Raw genomic sequence first — 17912 nt, 5'->3', positions numbered from 1 at the left:
TGCTAAAGTCTTTTTAAAAATAGATATTGAACATGTTGATTTTTTTTTTCCTTTTATTTGCTAATTCACTTGGAAGTCACAGAACTTTACTTCATATTAACTTTTTAGTTAATTCAAAACAGAAACTTGAGGTTTGTGTTTCCTTAAACTGTTAATAACAGTTTAGGTTCTGTAACCTGTATAAACTCCCTATTGTTCTGTGATAGTTGCTAAGTAAAGTTCTTCATTTGTGATAACTGCTGGCTTTCAGGATTTATCATGACCGTATTACTCTAAATCAATCACCCAGCTTCAGCTGTGTGGCTGTACATTTTCAACAGCAATCTGCAAGCCAACTTTCAGATGTCTGTAGTATGCTCATTAGAACTTAGTTTTCTAGCATGTTAGAAATTTGAATTAAAATGAACTAAAATTAGTATTTCAGTTCCTTAGTTGCATTAGCTACATTTCAAGTGCTCAATAGTCACATGTGGTTAATGACTTCTGTATTAGACAGCATAAAGAACATTTCCGTTATTTCAGGACGTTTTGGATAGCGTTGTGTTAGAAAGCTTTTCAACTTAAAAATTAATTTCAGAAATTTGAAAAAAAAAAGTATTTGGCTTGTCCTTTTAATTCTTTTTATAGAAAAGGGATTGGAAACTTTGTGGACTATATTTTTCCAACTGATATCAGATATGTTGAAGAGTAAAAGACATGTTTATATTGACAGAAAGAAACAAATTGTTATTTGTAATGATATATGCCACATTTGTTTCCTAGAAAAGTACTGAATTGCACTTTTTTGAAAGAATTTTTTAAATAATTTATAGTCAAGTATGTCCAACTCTTTTGCGACCCCATGGACTATGGCCTACAAGCTCCTCCATCCATAGGATTTTCCAGGCAAGAATACTGGAGTGGGTTGCCATTTCCTTCTCCAGGGGATCTTCCCTACCCAAGGAAATTGCCTGGTAGCTGAGTTGGTAAAGAATCTACCTGTGGTGCAGGAGACCCAGGTTCACTCCCTGGGTTGGGAAGATCCCATTTTATGTAAATTAGGAGCTATAAAAAAAAAAAAAAAAAATCAAGCTCCAGTCATATAGTGATATAATAAAGTGTAAAGTATTTCAAGTGTTTGTGATTCCTGAAAAAAATATACTTTAGCAGTCATGAAGATTTTAGTCATTAATTTCTGTTCTGAAAGCGGTATGAATAGAATTTAGACATCCTTTTATGCATTTTGTATTCATGATTATTTTAATGGCTTAGGAAACTCAAGACATATTTGGCCATTGCTGTAAAACCTGTCTTTTGTTTTTAGTTATAAAAGTTGCCTTAAATCCTGTCATTAGTTTAAGAAGGATTATATAGACATTTCCCCAAATAACCTTTTGCTTCAGTGAATAAAACTTTAACATGCTGTTGCTAGGAATTTGAGTACATGTTCTGGAATAAGTGTCTTTTCCTTTCCTATTTAACAAAATGAGAAGAAAAAAGTATTATTTTATTTGTGTCAGTGATTTTAAAATACTAATTTTGCCATGTATTTTGCACTCTGTTTTAGTCACAGGATTGGATTACATTTATTGGTATCAATGATCTTTCACAATCATCTTGAAAGGTGACAAATCTATTTGATTTTGTTTATTTGCTTAAATAGTCATTGGTAGGATATGTTTCTTCCTCTCTTTTTGGCTAAATCCCAACTTGTTATCTCTTTACACTGTATACTTTTCAATAAAATTATTTATTATAGCCAGTTCTTACTACTCTTTGTTTCTTTTAAAGTTCATTTGAGGGATTCAGAAGTAATTTTATGTTTATTGACTCTTGGGTCCTTGTCTTTTGAGGCATTTGTGTTGACTTTTTGTGTGTTTGCATGCTTTAAGGAGTACCCCCCCATTCAAATACTTTTCACTTCATCATACTCTTTGAATATTATTTTCAGAAATAGATTTATTAATTGAGCTTGTTTTAAAGAGAATAGATGGTAGTTTATATCAGTTCCCCAAGGTTATTTTTTTAAACAAGATTTTACTCTTTTATGTGGCTCTTAGAAAGTATCCTATTTGATAGGAATCCGTTTTAGCAGAAAACATAGAATAAGTAATCTTGCTTTATAGTTTTTCCTGATGAGAGTCATATTATTGCTTATTATTATTGATTTCGACTCACCTGGTAAGTAAATGAATCAAAGTATCTCTATTAGTCGGTTGTTTTAGGGAGCTAACCTAGAATGGTCTATTTTTCAGTATTCTCCAGTGCTCTTAAAGTTGTTAGACTCAACTTTTTTTTTCCCCTTGCTGCTAAGTCGCTTCAGTCGTGTCCAACTCTGTGCGACCCCATAGACGGCAGCCCACCAGGCTCCCCCATCCCTGGCATTCTCCAGGCAAGAACACTGGAGTGGATTGCCATTTCCTTCTCCAGGGCATGAAAGTGAAAAGTGAAAGTGAAGTCGCTCAGTCGTGCCTGACCCTCAGCGACCCCATGGACTGCAGCCCACCAGGCTCCTCCGTCCATGGGGTTTTCCAGGCAAGAGTACTGGAATGGGGTGCCATTGAGTTTTCTTTCTATATTCTTTAGTAACATAGCTAGTTTCCTAACACTTTTCATATAGTTCTGTGTGATATTTGATACCTAATTAATTGATCTGGAATTGTGAGATAGTGGTACTGAGTGAGAGTTATACTCTTTCTTAGATCAAATAGTGCCCAAATTGGAAGTCATAGACAAGGCTCTGATAGCATCCATCTAGCTAGATCAGTCTCAGAGGTGTGTACTTTGACTTTTTTCATACTTGTATAATGAAGTTCATTGTAAAAAAGGACTACATAGTCATTATAAAAATTAGTATAGAGGAGAACAAAAAAGTAAAAGTTCCTTCTTTTCTACTCTAATTCCAAAGAGATACCTGCTAATACTGATAACCTGAAAATTTTTAATTTATAGAAAAACATTCAGAAATGTCTTTATTTCTATATGTGTTTTGTAAATATATATCTTATGAAAATATACATATATTTTATTTTATACAGATTAGATAATGTTATTTTTGTATATTTTTGAAGTCTGCATTATTCATTTAATAATATTTTGTAGAAATTTCCATGTTATTATATCTAAAGCTTGCTTTCTTATTCTAATGAATGATTAAGTGATGTGCCTTGTTTTATTTAATCACTCCCCTATTGGTGAATATTTATGTTATTGCTAGATTTGTTTGAATGAAATAATGATGAAAGGATCATGCTTGTATATATAGATACCCGTATGATACAAGCATGTTTCTTGTATCTATCTATATATCTGCATATTTGTAATGTTTTTTCTCTAGGTGTATATCTTTTTATTGAAATAAAAGTGCACAAATTGTTAGTGATGAATTTCCTCAAAAGTGACATACATGTGTAATTACTGCCCTGATTAAGACATAGAACATTATCAGCATCCCAGAGGCCCTCCCCTGTGTCCTTTTTAGTCACAACACTCCTCTAATTCCTAAAGATAACTGCTTCCTATCAGAACACTTTTATCACAGTTAGTTAGCTTTCCCTGACTTTTGAATTCCGTATGTACTATCTAATATTTGATTTCTTTAGCATTTTTATGAGATAAATCCATCCATGTTATTGCATGTGCTGCTGCTGCTGCTAAGTCGCTTCAGTCGTGTCTGACTCTGTGCGACCCCATAGACGGCAGCCCACCAGGCTCTGCCGTCCCTGGGATTCTCCAGGCAAGAACACTGGAGTGGGTTGCCATTGCCTTCTCCATTGTGTGAAAGTGAAAAGTGAAAGTGAAATTGCTCAGTCGTGTCCAACTCTTAGCGACCCCATGGGCTGCAGCCTACTAGGCTCCTCCATCCATGGGGTTTTCCAGGCAAGAGTACTGGAGTGGCTTGCCATTGCCTTCTCCGGTTATTGCATGTAGTAGTAGTTTATTCTCATTTCTGTGTAATTGTCAGTAGTGTGACTATATCAAAATTTATTCTCTGTAGCATAATAGGCATCTTGTTTCATGATGTTGATTGTTCTGAAAAGTGCTGCTGCAAGTAGGTTTTGGAGGGGATGGTCAGGTGACATGCTTCCTGGCTTGTAGGATCTTAGTTACCTGACCAGGGATCAAACCTGGGCCCTGGCAGTGAGAGCGCTGAGTTCTAGCCACTGGGTTGCCAAGGAACTTCCTGCTGCAGATATTCTTCGATGTGTCTTTGGCACATGTGCACACTCATTTCTGTTGGTTATATCCTGGAGTTTGCTGGGTATGTGTATGTTCAGCTATAAGAGTTACTATCCAGAAGTTTTTCTCATGGATTTGCCAGTTTATTCTAGTTGTTCTCTATCCATGATATTTGGCATTGTCAGTACTTTAATTTTAACTGTTTTGGTGGGATGGTAGTAGTATTTCAGTGTGGGTTGTTTTTTTTTTCCCAGTTTGCATTTCACTGATAACTAATGTGAGTGCCTTTCATGTTTACTGACAGTTTGGATATAATTTTTTTGTAAGGTGCATGTTCATCTTTTGCTCTTTTTTCTATTAGGGTGTTCCTTTCTGTTACAGATTTGTGGTAATTCTTTTATATTTGTTGGATATATATGTATCAATTATCTTTTCTATGCTTCCACTATGACTTGCCTTTTTACTCTTTTGATGAACGGAAGTCAGTGTTAACGAAGTTCAGTTTATGTCTTTTCCTTTTGGTGTCTTGTGTGTCCTGTTTAAGAGTTCTTTGCCTGCCCCAAGGTTGTGACGATATTTTCCTTTGTTAACTTCTGGGAACTTTATAGTTTTCCTTTCCCATTTAGATCAGTAGTCTGTTTGGAATTGAATTTTGCTGATGATGTGAGATGGGGGGGTCACGATTTACTTGATGACTTTGGCTTTTTTCCCAAACTCACCCATAGAAATTTTTTCACTTTCATTTTGCTGGCTTAATATTTCAATAAGTTAGTATATTAAGATAATAATAAATAGATTTTTCTTTAATTAATCCTAAGAATTTGTACTAAGATTGGACTTAATGTCTTTTTAGGATTATAAAATAATACATTGTTTGTTAAGAAAAGGTACAAATTTGAAAGCTAAACTATCACAATGTTGTTAATCAGCTATACTCCAATACAAAATGCTTTTGGTATTAAAAAAATAAAAATTAAATTAAAAAAGCTATCAAGATAATAGAAATTGCTGCAATCTTACTACTCTAGGATAATCATTACTAACATTTCATTGTTAGTATTTTAGTGTTCCCTTTGTTTTTCTGCATATATATTTGTGTGTGTAAAATTTGCTGCATATATATTTGTGTTTGTGTAAAATTGTATATTTATCCATATTTATTAATATCATTTAATCTTAAACCATGAGCATCTCAGTATTATTAAAATTATTCAAAAGTAAGATTTCTCGTTCATGTATATCATATAGCTATATTGTAATTTATCTCACTGTTTCTTTATGTGTATTAGACTGCACTTTATTTACAGTTGTAAATGTTATTGTGATATTATATGTAGTGTTGTCATGTGAGATTATTTCTTCTGTATAGATTTCCTAAGACTCTTGATATATACTGCCTAATTTATAGTCCACAAATGTTGATCGTTTTATTCTCCCTCTTGTAGTATATGAGATTCCCAACTTAATTTCTTTAAAAATGATCTAGAATAGGAAATACGGAATATAATTTCCAGATTTGTGTGTGATATTAAGAAAAAGAGAAATAACTGGGCTTGGTCTTGGTTTGAGAGTGGAGAAGAAAATTAAAAGATGTCTTTATAGTCGAGAGACTGGGTTGCTGAAAGGCAGGGGGAAGAAAAAAGAAGCAGGGAATTTAGAAGGAGGTGCTGATGTGAAAAAAGATTTTATTTTTAGCAATATTGAGTTTTAGATAATAGTATGTATTAAGTTGAGATGCTCTATAGAAATTGGTAACCTTCCATGTATCTAAGCAATTACATATCTGCAGTTGTATAATAATAATTACTTAGAATTTATAGTTTTTGTATAATCTCATTGGATTTTCTGATGTGTATAAACTGGATATTATTACTACCACTACTTAACAGGTGAGGAAATGATTATGATACTGAAAGTGAAGTTGCTCAGTCGTGTCCAGCTCTTTGCAACCCCATGGACCATAGCCTACTAGGGTCTTTCATCCTTGGATTTTCCAGGCAAGAATACTGGAGTGGGTTGCCATTTCCTTTTCCAGGGGATCTTACCAACCCAGGAATCGAACCTGGGTCTCCTGCATTGTAGGCAGACGCTTTACTGTCTGAGCCACCGGGGAAATCATGATAATGAATGGCATCAAAAATCAACTATAATGCTGTATGCCATAGTTGATGATTTACATATATAATCCCTTTAACTCTGCAGAGATTCTGTGAGAATTATTCCCTCCATTTAAAGGTGAAGAAAGTTACAGATGACTAAAATTCTAGTTGTTTAGCTTGACACTGCTAGTGTCACTCTTTCAGAGTAGATTGTATTTCTGACACTGCTAGTGTTACTCTTTGGGATTAGATTTTATTTCTTTTAACTCTCACCCTGTGCTTTTTTTGTTTTTCCATACTACTTTTGGAAGCCAAGTTCACCCAATAATAATTGGAAGAGGTAGGATTGAAATTCAGGTCTTACGCTTTATCTAAATATTGTTGACATTTTGTCCACTTTGTTATTTTTTAAATTATTTCCTTTCTCTAGAACCACTAGAAATTCTTTCTATATTCTGGAAGCAACCAAACTATAGTTTGTATAAGGGAAAATGAAGTATGTTTGTGCAAAAATCATTTTTAAATGTTTGAATGATTTATTAGATTTATAAAGAAGCAGTTATAGTAATGGAAATAGTACTGAACTAAAAGATATAAAATCCCGGTTTAAGTACTAGTGTTGAAATCTAGTCCCAGTGATAGCCTGGGTAAGACACTTGCGTCCGTGATGTTTTAGTTTCTTCATTGATAATGTGAGGATAAAAAATAATTCACAAATTACAGTAATTAGAGTCTCTGTTGCTGGATTTGGAAGACTTGGGTGTAAGTTTTTGTTTCCCTTCTTAGACAAATAACCTTTCTCAGCCTTAGATTTCTTATTTGTAAAATGGGATGAAAATGCTTACCTCACAGTCTTCCTGTAGGATTAAGTGCAATAGATTATACAGGATAGAGACCACGTGCACCCCCTTCCTTCTCTGCATGCCTTCCAAACATTGTATCCATAGCACCTAGAAGAGAGTCTGGCACATAGTAATATTAGATAAATCTTAGTTACTAATGCTGAGGAGGAATCACAGATTTGTAGAACACTATATAGACGCTGTTTTTTGTTTAAATGTAGTAGATTTACAATGTGTTGATTTCTGGTTTACAAAAAAGTGACTCAATTATACATGTGTGTGTATGTATATGTACACCTATACACATACTCTTTTCCATTATGGTTTATAACAGGATTTTGAATATAATTCTCTGTGCTATACTGTAGGGTCTTATTTATTTTATAGATAATAGTTTGTATCTGCTAATTGGAAAGTCCTAATTTATCCCTCCTCCACAACCTTTTTCCTTTGGTAACCATAAATTTGTTTTCTTTGTCTGTGAGTCTGTTTCATAAATTCATTTGTGTTGTATTTTAGATTCCTTGTTATCAGTGATATCATACGATACTTGTGTTCCTCTTTCTGACTTACTTCACTTAGTATGATAATCTCTAGGTCCATCCATGTTGCTGCAGATAACGTTGGTTTATTCTTTTTATGACTGAGTAGTAGTCCATTGAGTCTCCACTGTTCTATGACAATTCAGTCTTTCCTTATCTTTTATGACCTTGATAGTTGATGGGTATTGATTATTTTGTAGAATGACTTTTGAGTCTTTCTTATATATTCTTATGATTAGATTGGTGCTTTTATTTTTTGACAAATCCCACAGAAGTGTTGTGCTCATTTCAGAACATCATATCAGGGATTATAAAATGTGGAGATATGTCTTATTAATGGTGTTACTACATTCTCTGTGCTTTGGTAAGGTGATAAATGCCAGTTTTCCCCATTTTAAAGTCACTTTTTTTTCTTTTGTAATTGGCAGATATCTTGTAGGAAATATTGAATAGTTTGAGTCTGTTTACATATCCTATTTCTACTCAAAATTTTACTTACCTATGTAAGCATCCATTGGTGGGTCCTGCCAACTGTAGTTATTAATGTGGTGTTTACCTAAGTGTGAATTTGTATTTTCTTCATTCCTTCTATATTCACATTAATTGTAGCTGTCCCTTCCCTCCATTAAAAAAAATTCCATTTATATCAGAATGGATATTTGTTTTATTCTTTGCATTATAATCTGGTACTACCATTTATTATTTTCTCACATTGTTTCAGCTTGCCCATTAGGAACTCTTTCAGACAAGCTCTTGTGTCCTTTTGACATGCACTCTAGTTTCTGGCACCACAAAATGTTCCAAGGTCATCTTATATATAGTTCTCCTTGCCTGTTGAAATCAGTCACTTCTCCAAGGAACTCCAGTTCCTTTTGTTTGGATAACGGTAGTTAGAAACTAAGTTTTAGATGCTAGGTGTGTTTCATTGCTTCTTAGTGATCTTAGCACACAGAGTTAGGCATTATGTGTGTGTCTGCTAATTGGCAAATGCACACACATCTATACTAATTTATGTTGGTTGGGCCAAGGCATCTATTTTGAAGGAGATTGAATGGAGAAAAGGGAGGGAATGCAAAATATAGTTAAGATGTATCTAGATCAGTGGTTCTCAAAATTTCTGGCCTTGGAACCCCTTTGCTTTTAAAAATGTTGAAATCTCTTAAGAACTCTTGCTTCTGTTGGTTATGTATGTTGATATTTACCGTTTTATAAATTAAAACAATTAAAATTTTTATTTTTATAAATAAATCGCATTACATGTTAACACATAGCATATTTTTTAGTGAAATATAACTTTTCTAAAATAAAAATTTTGTGAAGTTTTAAAATTTTACAATCTGTTTATTGTCTAGCTTATCTCATATTTGCTAATATATTTAGTCTGTGGTGACATCACATGTTAGCTTCTGAATACTGCTGCTATATACTCTTAAGAGGAGAGTGAAAAAAACAAAAAAAAACAGCCTGTGTATTATAGTGAAAGTGTTTTTTTCTCTCATGGACCACCCACGAGAAAGAGTGTCAGGGATCTTCTGGAGTCCCTGGACCATACTTTGAAAACTTTGATAGAGATGTACTAAAACTGTTACAAAATAAAGGTACATATATAGTAGAAGGATGGATCCAGAAGAACTTCTGTGAGGAACAGGGAAGAACTTGAACCATGAAGATACAGAAGTTAAAAGAATAGAATTTCTGGGTAAGATGGGGATTGTCAGCACTATTTCAGGTAAGATAACTTGATATGATCACTTGTTCCAGTTCATCTTATAGTTACTAAATTGTAAAATGCTGATATAGCAATCAAAATATAAATTTTTAATGAGAAATATTACAGAGGAGTAGATTAGAATGTTTGTTGTGAACTGTGGGTCCCTGAACCTTTTCAAAATCAAAAGATAGTTATGGACTTCCTCAAGCCCTGACAAATGTAGCTTGTATCAGAAGTTGACATGCTGTCAGGTCACACAGAAAGGGAGGGTTGTGGTTTATGATTCACACCAAGGCCTGTCCATCAATGTGCTGCTTCTCCTTCCTGCCCTATTCTGTGGCTTGGTGAGCTTGGAATTAGAAATCTTCCTGTTGACTGGTTAAATCTGTTATTTCCAAAACCATCCTGGAAATAAACTCATGCATGCATATACATAGGGATATATTCTTGATGTTAACTTTCTCTTTTCCTGGACTCCATGAGTACTTTCAGATATTGCTAACATCATTTCAGTTCAGTTCAGTCACTCAGTCGTTCAACTGACTCTTTGTGACCCCATGAACTGCAGCACACCAGGCCTCCCTGTCTATCACCAACTCCCAGAGTCCACCCAAACCCATGTCCATTGAGTTGATGATGCTATCCAACCATCTCATCCTCTGTCGTCCCCTTCTCCTCTTGCCCTCAATCTTTCCCAGCATCAGGGTCTTTTCCAGTAAGTCAGCTCTTCGCATAAGGTGGCCAAAGATTGGAGTTTCAGCTTCAACATCAGTCCTACCGGTGAACAGCCAAGACTGTTCTCCTTTAGGATGGACTGGTTGGATTTCCTTGCAGTCCAAGGGATTCTCAAGAGTCTTCTCCAACACCACAGTTCAAAAGCATCAAATCTTCGGTGCTCAGCTTTCTTTATAGTCCAACTCTCACATCCATACATGACCACTGGAAAAACCATAGCCTTGACTAGACAGACCTTTGTTGGCAAAGTAATGTCTGCGTTTTAATATGCTGTCTAGGTTGGTCATAACTTTTCTTCCAAAGAGTAAGCGTCTTTTAGTTTCATGGCTGCAGTCACCATCTGCAGTGATTTTGGAGCCCAGAAAAATCAGTGTATTTACAGTACAGTTAATTGTTTTATATCTTTCTCTTTACATTTAAACACTTTGTTGTGCTTGTGGTCACTTTGATTCCATTTGTTTCCTACGCAATATTTTGGAACAGTTTCTTTCTAGTGATAGTTAAACACATTCTTTTTATATGACTGTGTACTATTTTTACTCTCAGAATAACCATTTCTCTTAAGTTTGGTGGCAATTATTTATATATTATATACTTACTTCAGACTGTTCTTTCAAAAAGTTCGGCCGTAAGAGAATGGAAGTTGTTGGAAATATTTTGGTCCACAAGAAATTTTATGGGGTAAATTTAAGTATACTTTTAGGCAGAGAAGTAGTTGATGAAGTAAGATTATTTTAGAGACAGGGAAGATGCAGAGCCTGAAAGATGGGTAGTAGTGGAATCAGTAGCACAGTATAGAGGAAAGCACAAAGATGCTTTCTTTTTTCTTCAGCAGGGGTGGGAAGATGATTGAGAATACCTAAAAGTGAAGTTGAAAATTGAAGGGAACATATGGCTTCAGAAATGGAGAGATGGTAAGGACAGATACTTCTGCCAAGTGACCTAGGTCTTTACTCTAAAGGAGATCATGCAGAATCATGAAAGCTGAGCTGGGGAAGAGTATAATTGATAGGAAGGGCAGTAAGGAGCTCTTGTATATTCCTCACTGGGGAAATGGCAAGAAAGCGGTCTTATGTTAATTTATTTGTGGAAGAGTACATTGGTAGATTATAATGCTGTAAAGCTTGAAATAGATATGGATGTAGGTTATTAAGAATAAAGAGTAAGAAGAGGTCAAATGATTGTAAGGGGTCACTTTGGGAGTTAGGGGTAGACCAAAATTTGCAAACCACGTCAAATGTTCATCACATACTATGTCTGGCAGTGTTATTTTAGGTATGCCTACATTTGTTAAATTGCTTATTAACATTATTGAGTGTGGAAGAAGGTAATTGGGAAGAGTAGCAGGTTTGGTGGAAGAAGAAAATAAAAAGAGGATAGAGTGAGAAATGTGCAGCTCTGATTGAGTTTCTTACTCAATCTAGAAAGCTTTTTGCAGTTATTTCAGATCTCATGAGTTTGTCCGTTTGGTTCCTGCCTTATGTCATTTAGGTTGAGCCAAATATGTGCCATTTTATTAGTTCATTAGTGTTTTTTTTTTCCTTTCTTTCTTTCTTTTTTTCTTTTTAAGGCATGAAAACTTCCCATCTGCATTTTAAGATCTTTGGAAAGATTTTAGAATGTGTTCTTTTTATCTAGTATTTTGCTCTGTACAATGTTAGAATCTCAGTAAATTTAAAGTTTTCATTGTATTATTTTAAACTGACTGAATTTAACACTTAGTAGCTATTGAATACAGAGAAGGCAATGGCAGCCCACTCCAGTATGCCTGGAAAATCCCATGGACTGAAGAGCCTGGTAGGTTGCAGTCCATGGGGTTGCTAAGAGTCGGACACGACTGAGCGATTTCACTTTCACTTTTCCCTTTCATGCATTGGAGAAGGAAATGGCAACCCACTCCAGTATTCTAGCCTGGAGAATCCCAGGGACGGGGGAGCCTGGTGGGCTGCCGTCTATGGGGTTGCACAGAGTCGGACACAACTGAAGCGACTTAGCAGCAGCAGCAGCTATTGAATAAGTGAGTGAAAGCTGTTATGAGAAAAATCAAGGAAGAATATCTTCCTTTTAGATACCAAGATAAGATACAGGCACATGAAACAGAAAAACAGAAAAGTGAGATAGTTTATGTTTGGGCCAGACATGGTATAAGTCTTGAAAAAGACTTATATCATTCTGGATTCTGGGCATGAATTACTAGTGATTATAATCAAGAGAAAGATTTTTATTTTTTTCAGTATAGAAGGGCCTCCTATGTTTAAAGTTTAAAGTTGGGAGAATAAAGAGAGAACAATAAAAAATGAGGAATACTTGAGTATAGTTAAGATATATGTATATATCTTATATATACATATACCTAATTATATATGTATATATATATATAAAAAAACTTGCAAGAATGAACCAGCTTGGGAAGTGGCAAGGGGTGAGGAAGCATGGGCTCTGCCTCTTGAAAGGGTGTTGGGGTAGAAGTTAGATGAATGTATAAAGTAAGTGTGACACAGGATGGTAATGCCTGATGGCCTCCTTTGTCTTAAAAGTGGGAGGCCCATATGGAGCTTTGATTAGTGGATGAGCAGGAGTTTCAGGTGGAGAAATGTCTGGGTTTAGTAAAGTCTTAAGAAAGAAGTATGAGTAGGGTGATTAACAGTGTTGATGACGTTTTCTGATTTGGTAGTGAGCAAAGCGTTGACATTCAGATTCTCAGATGTAGGCAGGAGGTTGCACATGGGACTAGGTGAAATGGTAAAGATTAAGCCATGGGGGAGAAATGAGAGACTTGTTTTTTAATCTGACACACTTCCTAGCCTATTGATTTTCTTGATGTTCTAATGAGTACATTTCAAAAAATCCAGCAAATTAATAAGTTTTTTTCCCCCCCAAAATCAACATCTACAGATACCTGCTTTGATTAATTATACTTTGGTTTATTTTAGGTGAAAAGTAACACTGAGAACTTGATTTTTGTTTAAAGATATTTCTCAAGGAAGAAGTAGGAAACTTACAGATGAGTTTTGTCTCTTTTGCCATGCTTAAAAAGATTTTGTGTCTTTATAGATTATTGTAGTCTTCCTTGGGCCAGTGAAGATTTGTTTTCCCAGGCTTTTTGCGCCGCATTCTTGCTAGCTGCCTTGTCATTTTCATACCTGTCTCTCTATGTTTGTGGATTTACCGGTAACTTTTCTAAGTACTCTAGGCTGGACCATATACTTTAGTATGTGGTTGTATTATATGTGGAGATTACCTTATTTCATTCATGAGTGATAAGCCTATTGGAGTATTCTAAAAATGTAGTTTTTGTGTGCTTACTAGCATTCACAGTGCTTTGATTCATTGATACTTCTAAGTTTGGTTCTATACTTTGATAATGTTAGAAGTGCACCTTACATTTGTCAGTGTTAGTACCAATATGATCACTCTCCATATATGTAGAAATAGCTAAAAGGTTCAGATGTATGTATTAATCTTTTTCACTATTTGCACATAAAGGCTCTTCCTTGGTTTAAATAGCTGCTAATGGCAGAACTTATTTGTGAATCTGCCTTACATTCTACCTGACACTTCTGCTAAAAAATGTTATTCTTTCTTATTGCTGCATTCTGTATTTTCGTGGTTTCTTTGTAATTTATCAGCCAGCAGAAATGTTTGGAACTACTTTATGGTGCCCTTGCAACATAAGAGAGAGCAGTTCAACAGCTGCTTAGTCTGTTGTCGCTTCTCCTTGTCTCATACCCAGCCTCAGTAGCTGTGTTTCAGTAAATATCACTTCAGAGATGGTAACGTGTATTCTGAAGCCTTGTTAGAGGTGACTTTACCATTCTGTTTTATATTTCAAATAATTACACTAAAAGAAGCTACAAGAATGGTCACTAGTACTATTCTCTAAGCTGATAGAATTATTAGCTAAATAATCATTTATGGGCATGTTTTTATGCCTGAGTTCTCCTTGATTTACAGTTCTGATGCTGCCCACATTTCAGAAATTTATGCAAACTTCCAGTTCTGTATTCTGTCAGTTTGAAATCCCTAACTTATGTTGCATTTTCCTCATGAACCCTTCTACACAGCTATGTCTTCTGACTTTAAACTATAAGTCTGTAAGATGTTTATAACCTTTAGCACCCCCTTTTTAAGTGTATTTTTTGAAAATATAGCCATTAGCACATTGTACTTCCTGGAGTATTATCAATATATATATTTTTTAATCAAGATTTTTTTTTAAATGTTATAAACAACAGAAATTTATTTCTCACAGTTTTGAAGGCTGGAAGTTCATGATCAGGGTGCAAGCATGGTTGGGTGAGGGTCCCATTCCAGGTTTCAGACTTCTCGTTGTGTTCTTCTGGTTGAAGGGTCAAGGGTTTTAAATGTATTTCAGAGCCTGTTAAGTTGAAAGTTTCTTAGTTTTAATATACTTGTGTTTTCATTTCAAGGATAGTTTGAAAATGTAGTGGTGAGGAGTGGGAGACTGTGTACCATCAGTTCTGATGAGCATTGATGCTACCATTGCTCCACATATTAGGACATATCTTCACATCTATGAGAGCTGAGCTCTAAAGATGAGATAACGTTTTGACATCTTAATGCTTGTAGTTATTTCTTTGCTTATTATGTAGTTAGAATTGTCTTGTACATAGCTGTGGCCTAAAACCATGTGTAATTCTGAAAAGACATATTTGGTGATGGTTTTTTGTAGAGCCTGGGAAAATACTGGTTAAGATATTGCCAAAAACATTGAACTTAAAGATAATTAAATTTTACTGTTAGATTATCATTCCTTTTTTTGATGAAATTACCTTTTAGAATTTTTTGTTGTTTGTGTGATGTTTTGCCAATTGACACATTGACAAATTGAGACCCATCATGAAGTCTGGTCCCCTAGTATTTTACTGATTTTGGAATTTCACCTTTTTTTATGCTTTTAACCTCAGTTTTCTTAAATATGGGAGTGAAATTGTATCCTCACTTCTACTTTATTCTCCTAGATCTTATTATTTTCTCCCAGGACAGCTTTAATCTTTTTTTTTCCAGATAAATTTTTATAAAATCCTAGTTTATGCCTTCAATTTATATACTGTTGATTCTTATATGTCAATTACCTATTGAATTCTTCAACATACTATTTACTTGCACACACAAGTAATCTTTCTGGGAACATCTGTATGTAGATTTAGCAAAGAATTAAGCATGCAATGGCTGTTTGTCACAGTGGACTTTTTGTTTATTTCTAAAATTGGCTTTTTTTTTTTTTTTAACAGATAAGTGTAAAGCAGGAAATTACTTTCACTGATGTATCTGAGCAACTGATGAGAGACAAAAAACAAATCAGAGAGCCAGTAGACTTACAGAAAAAGAAGAAACGGAAACAGCGTTCTCCTGCAAAAGTAAGAGAATATTTTAAGGTGGTGGTCCCAAACTATTGCTTAATCTTATAGTCAGGAACTTGGCTGGACTATAAGTCTCATGTGGCTTAATAAAGTTGGACTGTTGCATCAGGAGTAAGGAAGAGATGCATGTCTGCATGGAGGTGGTAGGCCATTGCTTTAAAATTTCCACTTCCCTTTCACATCTTTTTTTTTTTTTTTGAACAAACTTTTCTTACTCCATATCTCTCTTTTCTTTAAAAACTGATAATATGCAGTGCCCTTGCTTCTCATTCATATTAGTCCTACTTATTTTAGTATTCCTGTTTCAGGAAAATTCAGTACCAATTGGTCATGAGAAAAAGGTTGTGCAATACCTGTGATATAGACTAGAATGTAAGCTCCATAAGAGCAGGGACTTCATTTTATTCACAGCTATATCCCAAGAGCATGGAATAGTAGGCCTAAGAGACTCTCAGTAAATACTATGGGTGAATGAATGGCTTAGTAAATAAACAAGTGACCCATAAATACTATTAGGAATTGCCTGCCTTTTTTCCCTTCAATACAGTAGTAGCTGACTCTATGTATCATTTTGATATTCCTAGGACATCTTGGAACTCTGTATAATTTACAGTTATTTTTCATCTTTTGTTTTTCTAAAAAATTCTATAACATGATCTTTTTTATTTTGAGGGCTACTTTTGTATTTGTGATTTAAGTCATCATCATTATTTATGCATTTTGTGCACTTTTGGATACGTGGTATGCTGCGGTTTGTACTGGCTTGCCAGAGCTGATTAATAAGTTTTCAGGAATTTGGCAAGCTGACTCTGAAACCGTTGGTAATTTGAAATTGGCCACGGTGAGAATATTTATACCGTGGAAATCAGCATCCCTACTCTGTAACCCCTTAAAATGTTAAACATTTACCAATATGCTGCTTTGGGGATATATATAAATATGGTTACTGCAAAAATTTTTGAAAAATACAGAGATGAAAATAACCCATTTATTCTTAGAGATAAGTATTTCCGTTTTCTGCCATATTCCTTTTCTATTTTCAAATTTGTATAGGTTCGTTGAATTTCCTGTTTGTAACTAGAGTATGTAAGCTATTTTTAAAGTTATTAAAGGTTTTTACAAATATTAGCTGCATATGTATTATTTTGATATGTCACATTATATTCAATGATTGCTATGTTGTTGGAAAGTTGTTTTCTCTTTGCCTTTATTTTAAATCATGTTGCACTTGAAATATTTGTGTATACATTTTCATGTACTGCTAAATCAAAAGATGTGAACTTTTTAAAAGGTTTCTTTAAAAATTAAATAAGTAAAATAAGCAAATAAACAACCAAGCAAAATAAGTGAAGTTTCCTAATAATGTTACCCCTTCCAGCAATGTCCTATTAGTTACATTCCTGCCTGAAGTGGACCTAAGATGTCTGTCCATACCCTCTCATAACCTTGAGTATGAAACTTTGCTTCTTTTGTAACTTAAGATGAATGTCTCATTATAGTTTAAATTTTAATTTCTTTGGTTATTGGTCATACTAAAACTTGTGTGTTTTTCATAATTATTGACATTTTATGTTTCATGTTTTGTGCAATCCGTTTATCTCCCTCCTCCCTGCTTCTTTCTTCCTTTTCTTTTCTTGGGGTTAATGTTTTTCTCAGTGATATATGATGCTTTAAAAAATTTACATTAATGAATAAATCAAGTTGTTTAAGGAAAATATTAATTTCTAAAATTATGATAGTGGTTATGTTACTTGTGTTCATTGCAAAATCTGTTTCAAATCTTTAAAACTTTTTATTTTGAGTATCTATAATCGGTTTATTTTTATTATCTTATTGGAGTATAATTGGTTTACAATGTTATGTTAGTTTCTGCTATGGAAAAAAGTGAATCAGTTATTTCAAGTCTTAAAAAAACAACATATGTAAGTTGTACATTTTCCGTGATACTTTATAGCCATGTTTTTCTGATACTATTTTTGATTGTAATTCTGAAATTCTGACTAAATCTTAGGTTATTATCTTCTTCAGGGGTGTTTGGAATTATGTCCTTAAGTAATACAGATCTTATTTTTACAGAGTTTAAGTTTAGTTTTTGCTTATCTGATTTGAGATAAACTAATTTATAATGTATTATCATAATACTCCTAAAGTCATTTATTTAATTTTTTATATATATATATATATATATATATATATATATATTTATGTTGTTGCTGGATGAAAGAAATTTGGCCTAATTTGAGTATATTGCATGTAAGAAGATGTTTTGGCCAGTCTTTTTAGACATTCTTAGGACAGTGAAATTACTGCAGATAATACATGGCAGACAGGGCTGTGAGAATAACAAAAACAAGAATTTTTACATTGTCCTGACCTATTACATGTGACAGGAGAGAGAATGGTTGTTTGTCTGTTTTTAACCCTGGCCTTGCAGTGTCCAG

General features: G+C 34.2%; 1 protein-coding gene across 12 annotated transcripts in view; it reads left to right on the top strand.

Moving 5' to 3' along the window:
• ZNF148 (zinc finger protein 148) overlaps nucleotides 1-17912 on the top strand; it is a 146331-nt gene that overhangs the window by 72649 nt on the left and 55770 nt on the right. For all 12 annotated transcript variants that reach the window (XM_061410850.1, XM_061410902.1, XM_061410819.1 and 9 more), the window contains one exon: nucleotides 15343-15468. In XM_061410850.1, the coding sequence (XP_061266834.1) occupies nucleotides 15343-15468 (126 nt within the window). The remainder of the gene's footprint in view (nucleotides 1-15342; nucleotides 15469-17912) is intronic.

Source organism: Bos javanicus, chromosome 1, assembly GCF_032452875.1.
Source record: "Bos javanicus breed banteng chromosome 1, ARS-OSU_banteng_1.0, whole genome shotgun sequence".
Classification (NCBI taxonomy): domain Eukaryota; kingdom Metazoa; phylum Chordata; class Mammalia; order Artiodactyla; family Bovidae; genus Bos; species Bos javanicus.
This window is presented reverse-complemented; position numbering and strand designations above follow the sequence as displayed.